Source organism: Panicum virgatum, chromosome 9K (genome assembly GCF_016808335.1).
Source record: "Panicum virgatum strain AP13 chromosome 9K, P.virgatum_v5, whole genome shotgun sequence".
NCBI classification, from domain to species: Eukaryota; Viridiplantae; Streptophyta; class Magnoliopsida; order Poales; family Poaceae; genus Panicum; species Panicum virgatum.
The window spans coordinates 48,785,250-48,806,788 of NC_053144.1; the positions used below are offsets into that span (position 1 = coordinate 48,785,250).

Below are 21,539 nucleotides of genomic sequence, written 5' to 3' on the forward strand. Positions count from 1 at the left end.
CATGGCGGCAATCAAGCTTAATTTTGGGTCTCATGAGGTCACTTCTGACGACACAAATTCGCAACTTTTCCAACTTCAAAGAACCTTATTACGTCATCGTCGACGTCGACGTATTTCTTGGCAGTTTCGGTGTGTGTACGAACTGCGGCACGATCGAGTCAGATGACGCTATTGTTTTTTATTTTTTTGCCAGATGATGCTACTGCATTATATTTCCACACGACCATGGACTGAGACGTACGATCAGTGTCTTGACCAATGTAAAGTCGGAACGTTGGACAAACCAGATGCGAACTGGAAGCAGGAGCGAGGTTTTGTGGCTACCTTGCAGCAGGGAGACCCACTCTTACTGCAGTAAGACGGGACTCGCATAGTAATCCATAACTACGCCATAAGGGGCGGAGCAGCCGGACCCCACGGGTCAGGCTCTGACCTCACCGGACCAACGGCCCCGTACCCGCTCCCCGCTCTGGGACGGGTCCGGTGACGCCACGTGTCCCTGAGGAAGGGAAGCTCCGAACCAACAGCCGAGGGCTCAGACCCCCTTAGGGGTCCGGGACCTCCCGCATCCATCCGAACCTCCCACGCGCGAAGAACCAACATACCGCCGGGGGGGTCCGGAGCCGCCACGTGTCCTGTAGGCACGGGCACGGGCGCGGGCGCGGGACTTCCGCTGGAAGACTCGCCCACCCACCGCATTCAATGCGGGTGGTTGAGGCGTACTCTGCCGCCGCGGCACGCGGGGCAGCCTTTGTCAGGCCTAACTGTAGACCGCATATTACCGAGGTACACAGTGTAGCCGCCTACGCCGCGGCTGCGCAGAGCCCGTCTGCCGCATTAATTGGATACAACGCCATGGCACTTTTCCATCATGCCGCCTACACCGCAAGCTACACGGCCCGTTCGGCTACGTTACAGGCGACGCCGCACGCTACACCCTGACGCCGTTTCGACAAGACAAGGCAAAGCACGCCGGTCGGAAGATTCCCACGGACAAACCAGAGAAATCCGGGGATGAGATATCCTTCGCCTGCAACGCCATAATGTATCAACAGTATGTTATTTTATACTGCATCATTGGGCCCATTTGTCGGGGTCCCAACAGCCATGTACGCGCCTCCCTTGAGATATAAAAGGGAGGCGCTCGCCGCACACGCAAATGTTTTTTTCCAAGCTCACCCAGACTCAAGCAATACAGCTCACAGTAGACGTAGGATATTACGCTCCGGCGGCCCGAACCACTCTAAACCGGCTGTGTTCATCGTGTTCTTCCAGAAGATCGAACTAGTCCTAACTAACCCCCGAGTACTCACCTTCTGGGCTTAGGCGGGTGCATTCCTCCACCTGGCTGTGGTTTACCACACCACGACAGACATGCTCTAATTGGGTCCACCCAGAAGTGCGATGTAATCACATTTTCTTTTTCTTTTTTCCCATGTGCTGCTAGCTTCTCCTACCTATTGGCCCTGTTTGGTTCTTCTAGCGCACACAAGCTGAGAAAGAAATCTCGCATGCATGGAGTGCTAAATGAAGTCTATTTGTAAAATCTTTTTAGAAATGGATATAACTTTTCGCGACGAATCTAATGACGGTAATTAATCAATTTATTGACTACAGTGATGCTACAGTAACCATCCTCAAATCACGCGTCAAAGGCCTCATTAGATTCTTCAGGGTTTCTAGCACAGGGGTTCTGAGGTTGGTTTTGTAAACTGACTTTATTTAACACCGTAATTAGCGGTCAAAGTTTCCTAGCACTCACTAGCGCAGAGAACCAAACAGGGCCATTCTTTTTCATTCTCTACTTTCTTCACCACTCTATCTCCTTCATTCTTAGACTTAGGGGGCGGGAAGGGTCTCGATCCCGCACACTGTAGACATGGGAGCGTACAAATGCCGTCCAACCAGGCACAACGAGCTAAGGTAGACCTTGCCCAACATTTTTTCTTTTTTTTTCAACACCTGTGTGGCTGTGTGTATTATGGTGTTTGAATAAAAACTTTATTTGCCTAATCCCTTCATTCCAAACTATTAGTCATTTTATTTTTATTCTAAGTTAAATTTCTCTACGTTTGATCAAGTTTATAGAAAAATCCATAAATATCTACAATATTAAACTAGGTTTACTGGATAGGCTAGAATATATCTCGGTCTATATTTTCCATTAACTTAATTAAAATTAAATGAATTTTCTTTAGGATAAAGATAAAAACTATAATTTAAAATGGAGAGTAGTAGGGATATATAACTATAAATTACTTGCCTATGCAGTTCCACGAGTTGATAGGCTAGTAACAACTAATGAAAAACAAAAGATGAGTGAGGACAGGAGGATCACGCTGACATGAAAGAAAACTAATAGTGCATACAACGGTTCATTAGGGGAACCACCGACAATGTAATTAGTACGAGAAAATGTATAAAAAAAACTCGATTTTTTTTCTGTATACGCGCAATGATAAATTCTTCATTTTTTTCCCTCGAACAGCAATCGTGTACTGCAAGCAGCAAATACCCACACCCTCTGCAACTTCAGTTTCCTTGCTGTTTACTAGGCCTGATTCATCTTGCTGAGCGCAACCAGCCTCTCCAAGTCCGGCATGACAGCTTTGGCGGCGTCCAACGAGCCGAAGTGCTCCAGCCACGATGCCAGGAGCGGGGTCTTGCCGGCATCAAACTGCTTCGAGCCCGTAGAGCGGTCGATCAGGCGCAGCCATGGGACGAAGCCTCCGAGCACGATGTCGACGTAGCCGACGCTATCGCCTCCGAAGAATGGCCTCCCCTTGGAGCACTCCTTGAGTGCCCCCTCGAGGACCTCCGCAGCGGCAGACGATTGCCTCCTCCCCTCCGCCCTTTCCTCGTCCGTCTTCCCAGTGCTCGTCATCAGAAACGAGCTCAGCAGCTGTCCTTGCACAGGTCATCACTACAAATTATTACTCACTTTCCTCTAAAAGAGAACACAGGACATGGGATTTTACGCGATGAATTTGTACCTTGTCGTCGATGTAAGCAGCCCAGAAGCGAGCCATGGCACGGTCGTACGGGTCAGCAGGGAGGAGGGAGGGACAACTGTTGCCACCATAAACCTCGTCGAGGTACTGAAGGATGATCTGGGTCTCGCAGATGGGCTTGCCGTTGTGGATGAGCACGGGGACCTTCTTGTGCACCGGGTTGGAGCTGAGGAGGAGGTCGCTCTTGTTCTTGAGGTCCTCCTCGAGGTACTGGTAGCTCAGACCCATGAAGCTGAGAGCTAGTCTCACTCGCAGAACGAACGGGCTCCCCCAGAAGCCAAGCAGCGTCAGCTCATCTCCTCCAGCCATAGCTGGTGCCTCAAGGTCTCTGCTAAGATTTTAGATTGTGTTTGTGTTTAAATTCTTGGTGCCCAAGGAGGGGAGGCGCGGGCTGGTATGCAGAGTTAGGACCAAATGACTACAAAAGCAGAGCATCCTCGACAGAGATGACAGAGGACGACTCTTTTGTTTGACTTGACCGGTTGCTTGCACGTCACATTAATTCATTTTTGTCATTTGGTTTAATTTTTCTCAGTTTGCACAATACGACATTGGAACTATCTACAGATCTTTTACGTGGACATGAACACAATAAATGAAGGAAAGCATGATCGTTATCCCATGCCGGCCGGCAATAATCTGTCCTAGTGACAGAGAGAAGTTTCCAACCGGCTCCAAGAGACACCACTGTCATTGTCGACTCATTTGTTTGTCAGCGTGTCTGAATGAAGTGCCGCACAAGTCATTTGACTAAATCAATTCTACTGATCTATTTCCACGAAAGATTCGCGAATGGTACAAACAGTGGCATCGACTCATCTTTCACCATGGGTTAGTCGTGCCACCAACATGTTCGCTCGAAGAAATAATAACTTGGAAGCAAGGGCATCATGTGTTAGACTAAATCGAGGAGAAGCTTCCTGGTACGCGGCCAGACCAGATTCAACAGTCTCCTCCTCTAGTTATAAAAAAACAAAAATAAAAGAGTAAAATACACCGTCGGACCTTAGGCCTTTGCTATGGTACACCCAAATAACTGTGGACCGTTGATCTAATGCCATATTACCTCTTAGAAGGTAATAGTTTTAATATTATTATATATATTTTAAATTAGAAAATAGAGTATTAGATCTAACATGCATGCATTATTAGTTGAAATATCATATTTCTGTTTTTTTCCATGTGATGTGCCGGCCATTAAATTGAGACAAGAATTATTTTTTATCCTCCATGCACGTGACATATATACCAGCAGATTGTATGTAATATTTTTTTTTTGCCATCACGAGTTTTAACATAAATACATGATGTATCATGTACAATTTGGATCTGACATGATTGATACGTCGATGGAGTATGTGTACATGTGTGAGCATAACTTTTTTGTTTTTCTTGGGAAATGACACGAACATGATTGGAGCCTTTGCATACTTGAGTTTGCATCATTTTTTGTGACATATGAAGGAACCACGGTGAGTTTATAATGTTATTTTGTAATGATATGAGATGCATATATACCTTCAAGATCTAACTTGAGATGTGTATGACAAACTTGAAAAAAATATTTTTCCAAACAAGCAGAGAGATCGACATGTAACAAATGTGTCTAGCTACCAGCATGTAATTAAGAAACGTGCACACAATTGAATCCTAACGAAATAGGGGAGGATATCCAGATTTTCATGCATGCGTACATGCAAACTTGCAAGCCCCTCCTATATCCACGGAAGCAGCTGCAGGTAGTTAGGATAGCCGGCAGATTTTTCCTTAATTAATTACTTATTTAGTTTTTCTCCTAATATTCAAGGGCTAAGATTTATTTGAACTCTTACCTCCTAAAAGGTAATTGGAGTACCGTACCAAAGCCCCGGACCTTAAACTTAGTTCAGAGTGTCATCAATAATGTCCTTAAACTTTTAAAATATACATTTAGATTCTTAAACATGCTAACCATATCACGTGAGGCCCAAATCACAATTTTTAAGATAAATTTAAAATTACCTAATTTATTCAAATAAAAATTATATACAAAACATATACATGCAAAAAAGTCATAGTAAATTTACTTATGAAATTATGTTCAAATAAAAAGATCTATATAAATATTTTTGTAGGAAAATGGAACTCATATGCAAAAAGATTGTGAAAAGGATAGAAAATAAAAAATAGTAAATGTTGGAGAAAATATTGGAAGATTCAGACATAAAGTTTTGAAACAATTTTAGAGTAAATTTCAAAAATATACGAGTTGAGCGAAAGATATTTAAGTTACTTTGGGGCCACATGTAAGCTCCACATCATCATAAATATTTCCATTTTATAACTGAAAAAGGTAATTTGAACTTTACGTGACACAATTAGTAAGTTGTGGAGCTGAATGTGCATTTTAGCAGTTTGAGAACCTAGATGACAATACAAATCAAGTTCGAGGACTAGCGGTGCATTTACTCAAAAAAAAAAACTGTCGCCTCCTCTGCTTGCAAAAAAAAAAACAACACCTCAGATTTGGAGACACGGTTGGATGTGCAATGAGAAAAGGGCACCTATCGATGAAATGCCAATGCAACGAGATCACTTGTACTGTTGCAAAACCCAGAAAACTGATAAGAAACAGAACAGTTCACTTTGACAAAGCTTTATTCTAATCCGATGCCGAGATCAACCTTTGTTTATTTTGCATGCCAGAAAGGTAACATCATAGCTGTTCTTTCATTCTGAGAGAATGTAATAGCAAAGCAGCTGACTCCAAGCTAATGCTCAAATGGGCTTCAGCCACTTCGATTACCTTGCACAGCGGCGGCAGCCGCATCAGCTTGGGCTTGCCTCCTCTTGGAGAGCTCGACCAGCTTCTCCACGTCCGGCATGACAGCCTTGGTCTCGTCCAGTGAGCTGAAGCGCTCCAGCCACGCCGCCAGGAGCGGGCTCCTATCGGCGTCAAAATGCTTCAAGCCAGACAACCTGTCCCTCGCGAGCACCCAAGCGACGAAGCCTCCCAGCGCAATGTCGACGAAACCGACGCTGTCGCCGCCGAAGAAGGGTTTCCCCTTAGAGCACTCCTTCAGTGCTCCCTCCAAGGTCCCTACCGCGGCAAACAACTGCTTCCTCCCCTCTGCCTTCTCCTCCTCCGTCTTGCCCATGATCATCATCATGAACGAGCTGAACAGCTGCAAATGCACAAATCACACACACCAAAATCAACAAAAATCTTTCTTTTTCTCATTCCCTTCTCTCTTGAAATAAGTACTTAGAGTAAAGAATGCATTAGTGTGGAAATACGAAATAGGGGATTTTTACATGGTGGCGTGTACCTTATCGTCGATGTAGGCAGCCCAAAAGCGAGCCACAACACGGTGGTAGGGGTCGGCGGGGAGGAGGGAAGGGCGAGCAGCGCCATAGACCTCGTCGATGTACTGCACGATGATCCGTGACTCGCAGATGGGCTTCCCGTTGTGTATGAGAACGGGTACCTTCTTGTGGACTGGGTTGGACTTGAGAAGGAGCTCGCTCTTGTTTCCGAAGATCTTCTCCTCGACGTACTCATACCTCAGGCCTTTGAAGCTGAGCGCAAGTCTCGCTCGCAGGACGAACGGGCTCGCCCACATGCCGAGCAGCTTCAGCTCGTCTTCTCCAGCCATTTTCAGCTTTGTGCATAGAGCTTTCGAACCTTTCTTTGCTTGTGTTTTAGCTGACTCTTGGTAGGAACGAGGGGGTGGGTTAGTGTGTATATGGTGGGTGGTGCGCCTTGGTTGAGGTGTACGTTGTCTTCTTCCTTTGATTTTTTTACTAACACTTTTTTAGGATGAAGCATGGAATCAGCATCAACGCTGGTTGAATCATATAATGTAAAGTAGCGCAATCGCACGTGGCTATGTTGGAAGGATAAAATCATGGGATTCGGCACAACCATTTACAAAGGGAAACCAGTTTGAAATGCTAGCCGCTGTTGACCATGCGATTCCGGCTTTGACCATATGTTTTATAAATACTTGCTTCAACCGGCACAATAAGTCGTTTAGGGTTCCTATGCTTTTCTCCCTAAAAAAATCATATGTTTTTAATTATGACTATCAAATATTATAGATTGACAAGGTAAGAATGATGTAACTAAATCTTTGTCGGACCGTGATAGATTTAGTTACTAATTGGGTCGTTGAGCCTGGAAACAATTTCCATATTCTAAGAAAGCTTTAATAACCAATTACATTTTTTTTCATCCACGTTCCAAATTTTATTTCCATTTGCATCATACTCATACATCTATAGTGTTTTATAAGTGTTAATTGAAACCTTAGTTTGAGCTGCGTTTAATATGAAAATCTGTGCTCCCATCGCTTCCACCATACATAATTTTTTTTTGAACAAAAGGGCAAAGACTACTATCGACAAGCACGCCGCCTACCACTGAAAAGATAGCACTGATTAAATTAAATCCTGGAATAAATTCAGAAAAATGCAGAGTCGAGGACTCGAACCGTGGTGGGCAGGTTCCACCACAAGGAATCTTACTAGCTGAGCTACGCTCAATTCGTATACATGATGAATACCTTGACATACATCATGCAAGTATATCTTAAAATTAGTATTTCCCATATTGTCAGCAACAAAAATATATAATTTAGAATTACATATTTTTATGTTTTAGGAATTTTTTAATACTGACATTGAAGGTAATTTAAATTCAGATCTAGACGTTAATAATGATTGATGAGACTAATTTAGATGGGAATATAGGGATTATTATAACTCATTGTTGTATTGCCATAGGTGAGTAATTTAGACAAATATTAGAGGTTTATTATAGATTGATTTTTCATAGTCAGGCATCGGTAATTTAAATATAAATTTAGGAAATCACTTTAGAATACTTTAGTAACACTAGATGTGGGTAATTATTTAGAAAATATAATAGATACAATTGCTATCCTGATTAGAAGTACCAGATTCTAATTTTAATGAGATTCTTCAGGATTTATCTTTTTCTCTAGCGTGTCTCGTGAGAATTAACATGGAGGCTTAAAAAAACTTGAATTAATAATAGTAAGATTGCACAAACAGGCAGTTGATAGATCACCTGCAAATTCAACAAGAACTAGCACGGTGCCCCGCGCAAATAGCGTGGTAGCTAGTTTTATTATTTATATATATATTAAAAAATATTATTATTATATAGTTTGGTTTTGTTGATTTATTGCTGTTGTTTTGTCTAAATTGTTCAAATTGAGGTGTGGGTTTTTTTCCTTATCACCACATCATGTGTTGTGCAATATGAATTCACGCTAAAAGAGAATACAAAGAAACATCTTGTAATTCACGCCAAAACTTCACGCGCGGGAAGATTCCCGCCTCCACGTCGTGGCCCTAGACGCCGTTCCCGCCTCGGCCTCCTGACGGCCCTAGACGCCGTCCGACGCCCGTCATCTCCTCGCCCTCTCTCATCCTAGGTTCTATGTTCGAGGGCTTGTGGTGATTTTCGAGATATAGACCGATGGATCAATTTTGAGAGAAATTTTGATCGGCTCTCATTCACCCCCCTCTGGTCGTCGGTCCCTCGGAAGAGCTTCCCTTAAGGAGCACTCCCGCGCGCAGGGCTCCCTCCAGGCTCCAGCGTCGCCGCCACGGCAAATGACTGTCTCGTCCCCTCCGCCTTCCCCTCGTCCGTCTTACCTCTGAACACCGTCATCCACGAACTGAAGAGCTGCACAGAACATTCAGACACATCGATCAGTCGGAACTGGAATCTGCAACAGTTTTCTTTTTGGAGCGTGAAAGACAACAATTGTGTCCATATTGCCACGCCTTCATGCATATTTTTGCACCATATATTCCCCTAGGTGGCTGGTGGCATGAATTGATATGGCGTCTGAGTCTACATAAACTTCGTTCCATGGTAACTACCCGGTTGCCGAACCACACTATTTTTTTGTTGCTACTAGTCGGCTGATGTTCCAATAGGCGTCTAGGCAGCATGTACGTGAGCCTTGTCACTTCGTATGAACCCACCAAGCCACATGCCAGGGTCTGCTGTGAGATCTTCATAAACGGGAGATGAAAACAAATCAAAGTTACAAAGTAGACTTTTTCTTCTTCTTGTCCTTACTCCTTTGACCAAAGTTTGTCACCCCAACAACGCTAATTCATCTATCTGCTCTTGACCTTCCAAAGTCTGCTTTGATCTACTCGGAATGCCAAATGAATCGTTCGTGTTGCTTGCTCTCGCCTTGGCCACAAAACAGATCCTTGAACTACTTGTGGACATTCTATGTCTAGGATGTCAAAAGCTACCAGTATGACGACGGTCGCAGAGATGCCGAATTTCATGTCCTAGCTTCTCAAAGCACCGAGCAAGTAACCATCCGAGTTTGTGGTTGCAAGCTTGATGATGACCAAGCATGTCACCAATATCTGAGCATGAGTGCTATCACCACCAATCAAGCACCATACATGCTGCAGTAGTATTGTGCATCTCTTGTTCTAGCATGTCAGTTTGGTATTGGCATAGTACATTTATCACAGAACATCGACCGACGCCAAACTCGGATGTGTTGAACTCCACCAGCTCAATCTCACTCCCTCTCCTCTCCTCTTATCCTGTATTCTTTCCCATATATATCTTGTCTCGGTTGCCAGTGAAGGATGTCTTGACCTCATGCAGCGCAAGCTACCATGCAGGTTGACCACTGCTTAATATTTTGTCACCTCCTTGTATGGTCACCAAATCATGGGTGGTGGTGATAGGTTTTGGCTCGATTTCGGACCATACGGACCAACCATTCCCCTCCTCGCCTCGAACTACAGGAACCAGCCCAACGACATATGGTCAGCCGAGCTCAACGTGAGACCACCAAAAGTAAACATATGCATCCCCATTTCTCCGCGACTACTCAACTACCCCAGGAGTTGGGTGCGGGTTCCTGTACTTTCGAAGAAGGCAGTACTCGGCTTACCGGTTTCGACTACCTCCTACTCCCGACATGCGTTTAGTACAGTTCAAACATGATCAGCAGGGCTAAGACACCCAGGAACCCAGTCCTGCTGCCATACCTATAGATCATCATCATTCCCCGCCCGGTCTCATATTTCCATGACAATTTCAACAACCCAGGTACTGTATATAAGTATATAACATATATCTCGCTATTAACCGGAAATTACTCGACTTCTAAGTATCCTATATCTCGCGAGTGCAAAAAGTCACTCGACTTCTATCGAGAAGTATTAAGCATAGCATTTCTATCGTCCTATACATGCTAGTATAATTCAGGGAAACCTAGGGATCATGCAACTAGGGTTCCAATCAACTCCTGAAACGTAATGCACAAGTAATAAATACATATATATGTGTGTCATAATTTCAAATAATAGGATGTGCACCGGTGCTTGCCTTAATTGCAGGTTAAGTTAGTTTGCTTGACGCCGAGCTTGATCCATGGCGATTCCACCTGGGTGAACTCCAGATTGATCAACCGCAACTTCGTGAACGATAAGTGCATATTCCGGCTCTACATGAATGATAAAATGCTATGCATGAGTGCAATGGATGAATGCATGCATTTATGAAACAAACATAAACTACACAGTGATGTGCGATGACTACTCGATAACCAACGGATAGGGCAGTCAGTTACCGAACCACTAACTATTTACTAAACCACTATAAGAGGCAACACTAGTATATCTACTAACAACAAGAAAACTATTTTAATTAACTAAGTCCTAATTAAATTCAACTAGTTTATCGAGCATAAAATAATTATTAGCAACTAACTAAATTATTTTGGCATGAACCCCAAATTTATGTTTTTAATACAAACTAGCTAAATTCACCATGAGCAAAATAGATTTACTAAAGTAGATCATGAGTACATTCTAGTGATGAGCAAAATCTAGCATGAAACAGCTACTGATACAGTGTTCTAATTTAAATTAACAAGATTTTTCTTACATATAATTTATTCCTTAATTTATAGATATACTAAGATATGGAGAACCCAATTAACATATCAAACTATGTTTTCTGGACATAAAATTTTTATAGTGGACTACACATGCATAAAATGAAGTACCGCAAAAATTTCATAATTTTTGGACTAGCAAATTTGCAGAAATTAATTAATTAAGCCTAAACACAATTTAAATTTTTGCAAGGGGTAAAAAGATCATTTTGCAAGAATTAATATTTTTCCCTTATAGATACATATGTAACCACTCTAACAAAACTAATTTTATATTTTTACTATTTTTTCATGATTTGTTATGCAGTCTACAAGTTTTCGTTAAATAAATAAAAGTCAGAAAATCTTACCCACCAGTAAGACAGGTCACGGCCGGACCATGGCCGGCGGCGTGGCGACCAGCTCCCGCCGGCGGCGAGGACGTCCGGCGACGGGGCATGGTGGCGCGGCGGCTAGCGCAGTCGGGTGGCGTCGATTGGAGAAGCAAGCAAATAAGGAAAAGAGCATTCTTGAGCTACTGTTCGGTGAAGGAAAGGTGGCTGCTGCTGTTGCACATCTTGGTGGAGTAAAAGAAATAAGAGATCGAGAGAGGGAGCTCCCCTGGTGCTCGCGGTGGACAAGGAAATCAGACGAGATAGAAAGCAGGGTGCATGTGAGTGGGAGACTGTGTGCACGTGTGCTGGGGTGAGACGAGTGAGAGTTAATGTTGTGTTGTGTGTGTACGTGAGTGTGCAGGGAGTGAGAGAGAAGAGAGTGTGACCGACAGAGAGAGAATATCAGAGAAGGAAGGGTGCGCTTGGCTTGCTGGATTGCTCACGCAGAGGAGGGAAAAGAATGGAGGGAGCTGATGTTTGCTTGCTGCGGTGGAGGGAGGAACAGAGAAGAGTGCAGCAGGGTGCATGGCACGGGAGAGAGAGAAAAAATAAATGCTGCTGCTGGCGTCTTAGTAGAGGATAAGGCCGCGCAGAAGGGAGCGAGGCGCCGGGATGAGCACGGCAGAGCGATCAGCAGCGTGGCGATGCTTCGAGGGAGGGGACGAGCTGGCCAGGTACGAGAAGATTTCGGGGGGGACAGTGAGGAGGATGACAAGTGGGGTTGATGAACAGTGACCGCAAGGAAATATCTACTCCAAACAACGTTACTTTGAATTAAACCAAGACTTCACTATGTCATGATTTAGATGCCTAAACAAAAATTTAAATTTGGTTCTTTTTGGAACTTGTTCAAGGATAATAGATATGTCAATTTGGTATTCAAAATAAATTTTTAACATCAATTTGCTACTTTTCATATTTATGCATTTTTTTAATATTACGTAACTGTGGAATTACATAACTCTTGGTAGGAAACATTTTAAAAGTAAATTCACATCACATGTATTAAAATGCTAGAAAAAATTGTTTAATAGCTTTATACATGAACGGTTAGTGCTAATGATCATGTTAAGCAGGTGATTAACACCTGGGTGTTACAAACGCCTCGTCGAGGTACTGAACGATGATCGTGGACTCGCACACGGGCTTGCCGTCGTGGATGAGCACGGGCACCTTCTTGTGCACGGGGTTGGACTTAGGAGGAGCTCGCTCTTGTTGTTGTGGAGGTCCTTCTCCTCGAGGTACTCGTACCTCAAGCCTTTGAAGCTCAGCGCAAGCTGCACACGCAGAGCGAACGGGCTCGCGAACATGCCAAGTAGCTTCAGGCTGTGGCTGCTTTGGCCGGCCATTTCTCAAGCACTAGTGAAGGATTGGACTGTACCTTGAGGTTTGATAAGTTCCTGTGTTATCCTTGCTCTTGAGGAGGAAGGGAGGCAGGGAGGGACGATAAATATAGACTTTCATGTGTACTTGTGTCGAAACGATCACCCATGATGCTCTCAGGATTCGTGGCCAAGATGCTAGTAGATGCCCCATGTACTGATCCTTACGCGTGCAGACAGATAGAGATAGCCATTGCGGCCAATGTTTGGATGGCGATGTACAAATACTAAACTCATATTTGAAGTTTGACTCGACCCATTTGTATGTGTACACAATTAAGTTTTATGTGAGAAGGCTTGTAGTGCAAGCAAACATTATCAGAAGTCAGAACCCGTTCCGTGTATTGCCCTCTTCGGAATTCCGATGAAACTCAGCATGCTAAAGAACAATATCCTAAAAATCTGAGGTTGCAGCGAACGCGATGACAGCGTTGCTAAATATTTGCACATGAGTGACCTGATCAGTGACGCAGAGCGCCTGATGAACATAAACCAGACGCCTTGTACAGTTGTAGTCCGTGCTATTATGTGATGTGGTCCTGTGTGTTCCTCTAGCTAGTGCAAGAAATCGATGTTTGTGTTGTGAACAGCAAGGATACAGCAGTGAAATAAGCTTGTGCTTCGCATCATTTTTCCTCTTGTTTCAGTGAAAACAGTCGGAGTACTCTTCTTCCTCTCCTCGAAGAACAACTGAATTGCAACTCCTTTCTTGTTTTACAAGTAGAACCAACACCACCACGTCAACTACTGGAGTGAGGGTAGGCTAGGCTCCCTTGAGTCCACAATCATGATCCAGTACATAGATAAGGAAGGCGCCGCGCCGTAAGTGGACTTTTATTACTACTGCTTGTTGTTGACCAGTATGCAGGGGTGATGGAAATTGAAAATTCTTGATTGTCAGTGATTATTTTTTTTGGGAGAAGTCAGTGATTATTTTAGAAGCGGCACTTATCATAAATCATCAAGGAGGGCTCCTTTTGTGGAATCTGTCCAGCATATTGGTGGAATCTGCCAGGTCGGATTCAAGTTCTTAACTCGATACAGGTGCTCGTATTTTTCAGGACTCATCCTAGAAATTAACTAATACTATCCTCTCAATGGTAGGCGATGTTCCCAGCGATAGCAAGACGACTGCCGGCTCATAGGGCTGTAGGTTGTGTGCTTGTATTATACGGGTGTGTGTCCGCTACACTCTTTCCCGCAAGCCCGCGCCTTGTTCAGTAGAGGCCCACTTGCTGGGTGGCGCCTCGATTGGGCAATGGGTTCACACCTGAGATGGTGAAAGCCTCCCTTCAGAGCCTCGCGGCGACCATAAATAGGGTAGGAGGGTAACATGTAAAGGGTTCGACTCCTTTTGAGTGAGACCTAGATCACTTAGAGGAGAAGACCATCACTGAATACTAACTAGAAACCACACAAGACGTACGTAGGGTCTTATGCCCCCGGGCAGCCCGAACCTATCTAAACCACTATGTCCTCTGAACTCCATCACGGATCAAATCCTGCTGTGTGTTGCACATCTGGCTGAATCTCTAATAGAAGGTTCCCACGAATTCCTGCTCATGGGAGAAATTCACAAATAAGTCTGTCCTATTTTGATCTGCATGCCTTGGATCCTTCCAAATAATTAAGTCCGCATGCATGTAGCCAATGAATTAGTAGTGCCGCCGGTGAATTAGTAGCGTAAGACGTCGGGACTGGCTTGCCTGCTGCCATGCAGAGACAGTGTGTCATGCGCTGAGTTAATTTTCTCCTTGATCTCTGCACCCGGACAAAATCCGACCCTTAAAAAATGGAGGGAGTAGGGAGTAACAGTTACAATATTAGAAATCCAACGCTTGCAACGTCAAAAAAATATGAACGCAAAAGACTCCGACATCCAATTTGAGGATGAAAAATTTCCAGTGCAGTATTAACACGTTGTTTCATGCAACATCGATTGTGAAATAAAAACAATTATTGTAACATCGGTGCTTGTCTCTTGCAACATGTGCCAAGCGTCCGCCGATGAACGAAAAGTCGGACGCTTGAGTGGTACCGTTACCGAAAAAAGTATTCTCCTTAGTCTATATAATCTCATAAAGTACCTTCTTCAGTTTTCTCCTTCAAATATGCCAATTGGTCAAATTTTTGTCTTCTTTTTCTCCATCCATAAGTGGAGTTTCAAAGTTAAAATTTGATAGCGTGAACCGTGAAGCCGTGAATGGACATCATAACCTATGTTTTTTTTAAAAAATGTATACTATGAAATATTTTTATTATTACTTTTTGGAAATTATACATCCTAAGAATTAATTTATTTCCATATGTTCTAGCCTATCAAAATTATGATGAAGAAATTCGTGGCATTTTTTTCTAACACATCATCCAAATCAAAGCGTGTTCTGTCTCTGTCTTTATAATGGCTAAAGTCTGGGTCACCAAACCAATCAGCCACAGGAGATCCAGCACATAGCATCGATGACGGAAGGCATCACCTCAAAAAAATTAGAATTCCAGCGCCAGCGCACCCATCAGGTACGACGAAATGCTGAAAAGGGCAGCAGCTGGCCGGAACATGACGCACGCGACGACGTCTACAAAACATCATGGAGAGAAATGAAATACGAGAGCACGAGATCTTTTATATACCAACAGCAGCAGCCGCCGCCGCCGCCATACCTCCTTAGTGATCAGTCCCAAATTAAGACGATACAGTACTTCCAACACAGCTCTCACTTTAGCCACAGTACTCCAACAACAATGTCAGCTGAGGCGTCGTCGGCCGTGCGTGTGATCGGCCTATGGCCGAGCCCGTTCGTCATCCGCGTCCTGATCGCGCTGAAGCTGAAGGGCGTCGAGTACGAGTTCGTGGAGGAGCAGGTGGGCAAGAAGAGCGAGCTGCTGCTCAGGTCCAACCCGGTGCACAAGAAGATCCCCGTCCTGCTTCACCACGGCAAGCCCATCTCCGAGTCCCTCGTCATCGTCCAGTACGTCGACGAGGCCTGGTCATCCTCCGCCGCGCCGGCCATCCTCCCGGCCGACCCGTACACCCGCGCCGTCCATCGGTTCTGGGCGCAGTACATCGACGACAAGGTAAAGCAAAACTAGCTAGTTAATTGCGAGTTCAAGTTCTCTGAACAATAATCCTGATCAGTTTTCAGCAGCAATACTTGTTAATGCTGGCGTACGTGAGGCTAATTAATTAATCGTGTGCTTCCCCTGGTGGTTCGCACACAGTTCCCTCCGGCGATCCGCACTCTCAAGGGATCGGACGACGGCGACAAGGAGCAAGCGGCGGGGCAGCTGTCCGCCGCCCTGCAGCTGTTGGAGGCCGCCTTCGTGGAGCTCAGCCAGGGGAAGAGCTACTTCGGCGGCGACGGCGTCGGGTACCTGGACATCGCCCTGGTGTCGCACGTCGGGTGGGTGAGGGCGGTCGAGAAGATCGCCGGGGTCGCGCTCCTGGACGAAGCGAAAGTCCCGAACCTGGCGGCGTGGGCCGGTCGGCTGTGCGCGCACGCGGCGGTGGCGGACGCGATCCCTGACGCGGACAAGTTCGTGGAGTTCAGCGTCAAGTACGGGTCGTTTTCGAAGCCTATTAACAGTGGTGCCAAGTGAGCCAAAGCGATCTGTGTTCAAAAAAAAAAAGTGAGCCAAAGCGATCTGATGTGGCCGCTTACTTAGTGGTAGCCATCGACTTTCAGTGCACGTGTGACAGTGTCTATCAATAAGATGTTTTTTTGTGTATAATAGATCAATGTCCGTGCATTGCCAAAGGAAACAAAATATTTCAACGCTACTAAAAATAGTAATAACTTTAATATGGCCGGCCGTAAGTTAGTGCATTGCACGGCCGGCTCCATATGCAGATTGCAGACCCACCCACGAGTCCGCCGGACGTCCTCCTTTCCCCTCCCTCTCCCACTCTATTCCCCCATTTCGCATCCCCTAGCGCTCCCTCTCGCCCATATTCCACCGCGGTCTCCAGTCCCGGCATCGGCCTCCCTCCACCCTCGCCGCAGCCTCCAGCGCCCAGATCCAGCCGGAGGCGGGCTGTTCGTCGCTGGCGCCAGACGATTTCGCCACCCATGCAGATCCGCCTCCTCGCATCCGCTACTGTCGCGTGCCTCGCCTACAGCTGAATCTGATCCGGGGTGGGGGTCAGGGGATGGGCCGGGGCTAGACAGGGAAGGGGAAGGGGCCGTGGAGGAGGCCACGAGGTGGGCATCGTGGTGCCCAAGCTCTCCCGTGCCGCCACTGTGGGCCGGGCGCCGGCGTACTGGGGGTTGCTGCTCGATGCTGGCAGCATGCTGCTGCAGGTGACGCGGCAGGTCGCCGAGACCTACGCCTCCATCGGCCGCCGCTACAGTTTGTACGCCTCCAGAGGTTCTCGCTCTTGGATCTCTCTTCGTTGTCTCGCTTTCTCCCCCACTTTCGTCAAAGCACTTGCGTTCCTGACGTTGGTCGCTCTCTAGGTGTGACGACGCCTGAGAAGGGCATCATGGAGGGGTTCAAGCGGGCATTCTCAGTGCCATGGCTGAAGACGCTGAGGTATCAGGTAATGGAAATTAGAAGCACAGGAATTGCATACGTGTGGTTGCTTGCTTCCTGAGGTGATGATGAATTTTATTTGGAATGTCATTTCAGGGAGATAGGAGGCCATTCTGGAGAATTTGTCGTAGCGGAAGCAACCAATTGCACCGATGATGCTTATGTATCTAAGAAGTGTATCAGGTATTACCCATCCTGTTCTCGGTCTTCTATGAATGTGTAGTCTGAATGAACGTTGATTGTATTTTAGTTATGTACTCAAGTGTTCTGTTCCTGCTTAAAGAAATCTGTAATCTCACATACTACTATGATGAACATGAGCAAGTATAATCAGTGTTCTGAATATGTTGTTAATGAACAATAGCCCTTGCGATAAAGTTCACCACTCTCAAATACCATTCAATTTTCAGTTGAAGGAAACATTCCATTTTAGGTGTCTTGAATTTTCAAACCCAGACCGTGTGGCTAACGAATGCATTATTTCTATCTTTAGCATTTATGCACATGGAGATGCTTGGTGTTTGCCTGTTGGAGCAGATACGACACTGCCTGAGCTAAAGGATGCTGGAGGTCAAGCTCTTGTACTTATTCTATTTTCAGTTCTTGATCTTCAATTTAATTTCTGGATTTCCACATTCGGGCCCTTATCTTATTCTACTCTATCAGCAGTACAAATGGCTGACAGTAATGTGTCTTGATTTCAGTTAAGCTAGCTGTTTTATCTAACTTTGATACAAGGCTACGAAAATTACTTAAGGACCTCAATGTCTTCGATATGTAAGTACCTATGAGTTGTGCTATCAAATTCAGTAATTCACTAGGACTTGAATATGATTTATATTTTACATATATACATATATTATTTGCGAATGTGGTTATATGTTATAACAGATCTTGAGCTTTCCAGGTTTGATGCCATTGTGGTACCATCAGAGGTTGGATACGAGAAACCTGCTCCCGCTCCCGAAATCTTTAAGATAGCATTAGGTAGAGACAAAATACATCAATTTTAGTACTTTGAAATAGGCATTTTTGTCATAAGCATTTTAGTACATTGCAATAGGTAGTTTTGTCAAATAGTAGAAGCATTTCAATACTTTTCTATAGATAATTATATCAATTACTTGAAGCATTTCATTACTTTCCAGTAGGCAAATACATCAAATACTAGAAGTATTTTCAGAACTAGGCAATAATATTGTTGTTGATAGGCAATAATATGGGTTACAATAGGTATTTTTTCTAAAGAAGGTTACATGCGGCTTTTGCATGCTCAGCTACAGAAGCTGATGAGTCATCATGGGGCACTGTTGTGGTTGTAGCATAAAGTATTGCAGTATGAATAGTTGATGCACATGTAGGAGCGGCTGCATCAGCATTTAGTGTATCCAAGCTAAGCATTTTATATTGAATTTACAAGCATTTTTGCCATCCCTAGCTCCATTGGTGCTCCTATTTTTACTCTTCTTCTGGTTGTAGCAGTGAGATGGCGGCGGCGGTGAAGATCACTTGTGCAACTCTTAACACTCAGCTCTTCAGGTACTACCCTTTCCTTTGATAGTTAGTCTGTTATTTTAATGCTTGGGTAGAGATTCAATAAATGAATGGATGCAAGTGTGGTTTCTCTTTGCTAAATGATAATCTAATCAGTTAGCTAGGTTAGTCTAAATGATCGATTTGGATGAAGCCCAACATCTCATCAAGCTCTTTCTCAATTATCAGAACAAAATTAGCTTGGCATTTTTTATTCAACCATGTGATTCTTTAATTAATGATCATCCTGACGTCAAGTAGATATTATTACTACTGTTTTGGTAAACCAGAGGAATGAGGTTTGGGTGTTCATCTAAAGTTCAGAACATAGTAGTGTTTTTTATAGACTGGCAGTATCTAGAGAGGATGTTAGTGTGCTTAACAAAATCTGGCAGGTAACTTGCTGGAAATGTTTTTCTTCACATGTAGATGTTATGCATATTAGCGATTTTTATGTACATTAAATTTGATGTGGTATGTGGCATTAGTAAAAACTAGTTTATGATTCATAAGAGTTTCTTAACTGCAGTTTTCTAGTCTGATGCACTTCACTAGAATACTAGTTTGTGTTGAGAAATTTGGCTGCTCATCTTATGTTTAGATCAAAATTTTAATCTTAATTGGACAAATTATTGTTATTCAGGTAAAGTACTGTTATTAGAAAGGCACTTTCTCTTTTGATTTTATTCTACTCAATTGGAATTGCTAGCATTTGTCGTAGTTTGTCCACTCCGCTTCATGCTGGTAGAGATAACATGAGCTCATCACCTGTTCTTTTTTGATTGGGTCGGCACAGCAAGCGGCAGCAGTTGATGTAGCAACTTTTGTGTTTTTATGATCTAGCAATTTTTTCTATACTAATTTTAGTTCGTGCTTGGTGCTTAGTGTTAAGAGTAGGCTCACACAGATCATGTTGCAACCAATATATGCTTTTTTTTATTTTACTATATGATTTTTTGGTGGAAGGTATGCAGTTTTAGCAAAATTCACAAGCATTTTAATTAGGTCGGTTATATCTTTTTCAGTCTTGTATAGGCATTTTAATGTTAGTTCTCAATAAAACTATTATACGGAGGCAATAATATTGATTCTCAATAAGCAATTTTATTGTTGTATGTAGGCATAACTATACATTTATTTAAGCAACTTTGTCTAAACATTTTTTTTACAACATTACTGCTAGAACACACAAACTAACATGCTGTTGTTTTGCCAACTACATTTTGCAGCTTCAAAAAAAAATTACTGGGTGGGGGGTGAGGCTTGACCAGCAACGTGCCTATGAAGAATTTGGCCAAACAACTTTACAGGTCAAGCAATTCTACTGGTGGCAGTTGAACAACTTTGTAGTCAAAGCAAAGGTGGTTCAATTGTCTTTTGGTAGTGAGGTTGGGGGGAGGAGAAAGCCTAAAATCTTTGCATAGAGAATGTGTAAACAAGATCCGCTCGAGCATATTTCTTTTTGGATTTTGTTGCACATGTACTTACCTCTGGTTATTCAGTTATTTTACGTCACTATTTTCTCGGTTCTCCTCGTATGGCTTTGAGCAATTTTTTTGATTGATATCGCGTCATTGTTGGAATCTGGGCAGTTTTTTTTTTTGTCAGCCAATGGCAGCTTGGGGGGGGGGGGGGGGGCGGTGCAGTTCAGCGTGAGGGAAGAAACGGGATGAGCCAGCCTGGTGGGTCTGGGTGGGGCAAGACACTAGTTTCTAAATATGGTGCGGCCGTACGGCAGGCTTATTTTACAACCGGCCGTAAGTTAGTCGGTTCCATTAAAAATATGAACCCGATTTATGTTTACTTCAATCACAATGTGAGACTTATCTACCTATATGAGACTTGTTTATGAACTTGCACCAAGTTACTTTGTGAAACTATGATGTGACTTGTTTATGAACCTGTTTAAGGCATGTTTTTGAAATGTGAACCCATATTCTGTCTGAATGTTCTGGTTTTGTAATTGGTGCTATATTGTATATATATTTTTTAAATGGCCAAAAATCATTAGTGACGGCTCTTGTTGGGGATCGGACGAGCCGAAACTAAACAGAAAAGATAAAGAGTGGCCAAAGCTCAACATAGTAATCTTAGGAAGAGATGGAGAGCAAGCAAGGGGCAAGAGAGTAAGTGGCCAAAAATCCCCCACATCCACCCCATAGGATGCTATTTATAAGGAGGAGGAGGTGGTTATTTATACTTATTCCATTAGTGGGTTGAATATTACAAGAATGTTCTTAAAATTTACAAACAGGTCCCTAGCTAGATGCTGCAATTAAGTCCCTAGACCTCATAAACAAGCTCTTAAATCACTATTTTGGGTCTCTTTTGTACACAAAGATGTGCTTACCCCTTGAAAACTCAAGGCACACCCCCAACTGCTCTTAAGAAATCGTGTCTCTGATGTGCATCATATTAGTGACGCGTGACAATTACATTTGTTACCGTTCTGAGTCATTAGTGACAGAAAAATATATAGCCGTCACCTTTGATATTCATTGGCGACACATGTAGCCTACACCGGTCCCCTTTTCTTATCATTGGTGATGCGCAAAAATCTATAGCTGTCACCTTTCATATTCATTGGTGACACTAACACGTGTAGCCACACCAGTCACCTTTTCCAGTAATTGGGTGACACACAAAATCTACAGCCGTCACCTTTGGGAGTTATTGGTGACGAGCCAAATCTACAGCCGTCACCTTTCATATCCATTGGTGACACTGACACGTGTAGCCACACTTGTCACCTTTTCC

At 43.9% G+C, this 21,539-nt stretch overlaps 2 protein-coding genes, 1 long non-coding RNA gene and 2 pseudogenes across 4 annotated transcripts; 2 read left to right on the forward strand and 3 right to left on the reverse strand.

Moving 5' to 3' along the window:
• Positions 1–2,241: 2,241 nt before the first annotated feature.
• LOC120651893 (probable glutathione S-transferase GSTU6) lies at positions 2,242–3,445 on the reverse strand. The gene is made up of 2 exons (XM_039929532.1): positions 2,994–3,445; positions 2,242–2,902 (listed from the first exon to the last, which is right to left on the reverse strand). The coding sequence occupies exons 1-2, from the start codon at positions 3,318–3,320 to the stop codon at positions 2,552–2,554; spliced, it is 678 nt and encodes a 225-aa protein (XP_039785466.1). The 5' UTR covers positions 3,321–3,445; the 3' UTR covers positions 2,242–2,551.
• A 2,116-nt stretch (positions 3,446–5,561) lies between these two features.
• Positions 5,562–12,759, reverse strand: LOC120648065 (annotated as a pseudogene). Its single transcript, XR_005664867.1, has 3 exons — positions 12,425–12,759; positions 6,320–6,800; positions 5,562–6,175 (listed from the first exon to the last, which is right to left on the reverse strand). The product of XR_005664867.1 is annotated as a probable glutathione S-transferase GSTU6 (transcript).
• Positions 10,118–11,948, reverse strand: LOC120651896. The gene is made up of 2 exons (XR_005666357.1): positions 11,318–11,948; positions 10,118–10,510 (listed from the first exon to the last, which is right to left on the reverse strand). It is a non-coding gene; the product is annotated as an uncharacterized LOC120651896 (long non-coding RNA).
• A 1,149-nt stretch (positions 12,760–13,908) lies between the features above and the next one.
• On the forward strand, positions 13,909–16,448 carry LOC120651892 (glutathione S-transferase U17-like). The gene is made up of 2 exons (XM_039929531.1): positions 13,909–15,794; positions 15,939–16,448. Exons 1-2 carry the CDS (start codon positions 15,180–15,182, stop codon positions 16,314–16,316), a joined length of 993 nt encoding a protein of 330 aa, XP_039785465.1. The 5' UTR covers positions 13,909–15,179; the 3' UTR covers positions 16,317–16,448.
• Positions 16,449–16,567: 119 nt separating this feature from the next.
• Positions 16,568–20,314, forward strand: LOC120651895 (annotated as a pseudogene).
• Positions 20,315–21,539: the final 1,225 nt, after the last annotated feature.

Bases quoted from the DNA above. Each gene is read 5' to 3' on its own strand.
- LOC120651892 (XM_039929531.1), top strand. From the start codon at position 15,180: ATGACGGAAGGCATCACCTCAAAAAAATTAGAATTCCAGCGCCAGCGC. The intron at 15,795-15,938 runs GTAAAGCAAAAC...GTTCGCACACAG, and splicing joins CGCAGTACATCGACGACAAG to TTCCCTCCGGCGATCCGCAC.
- LOC120651893 (XM_039929532.1), bottom strand. From the start codon at position 3,320: ATGGCTGGAGGAGATGAGCTGACGCTGCTTGGCTTCTGGGGGAGCCCG. The intron at 2,903-2,993 runs GTACAAATTCAT...GTGCAAGGACAG, and splicing joins CTGCTTACATCGACGACAAG to CTGCTGAGCTCGTTTCTGAT.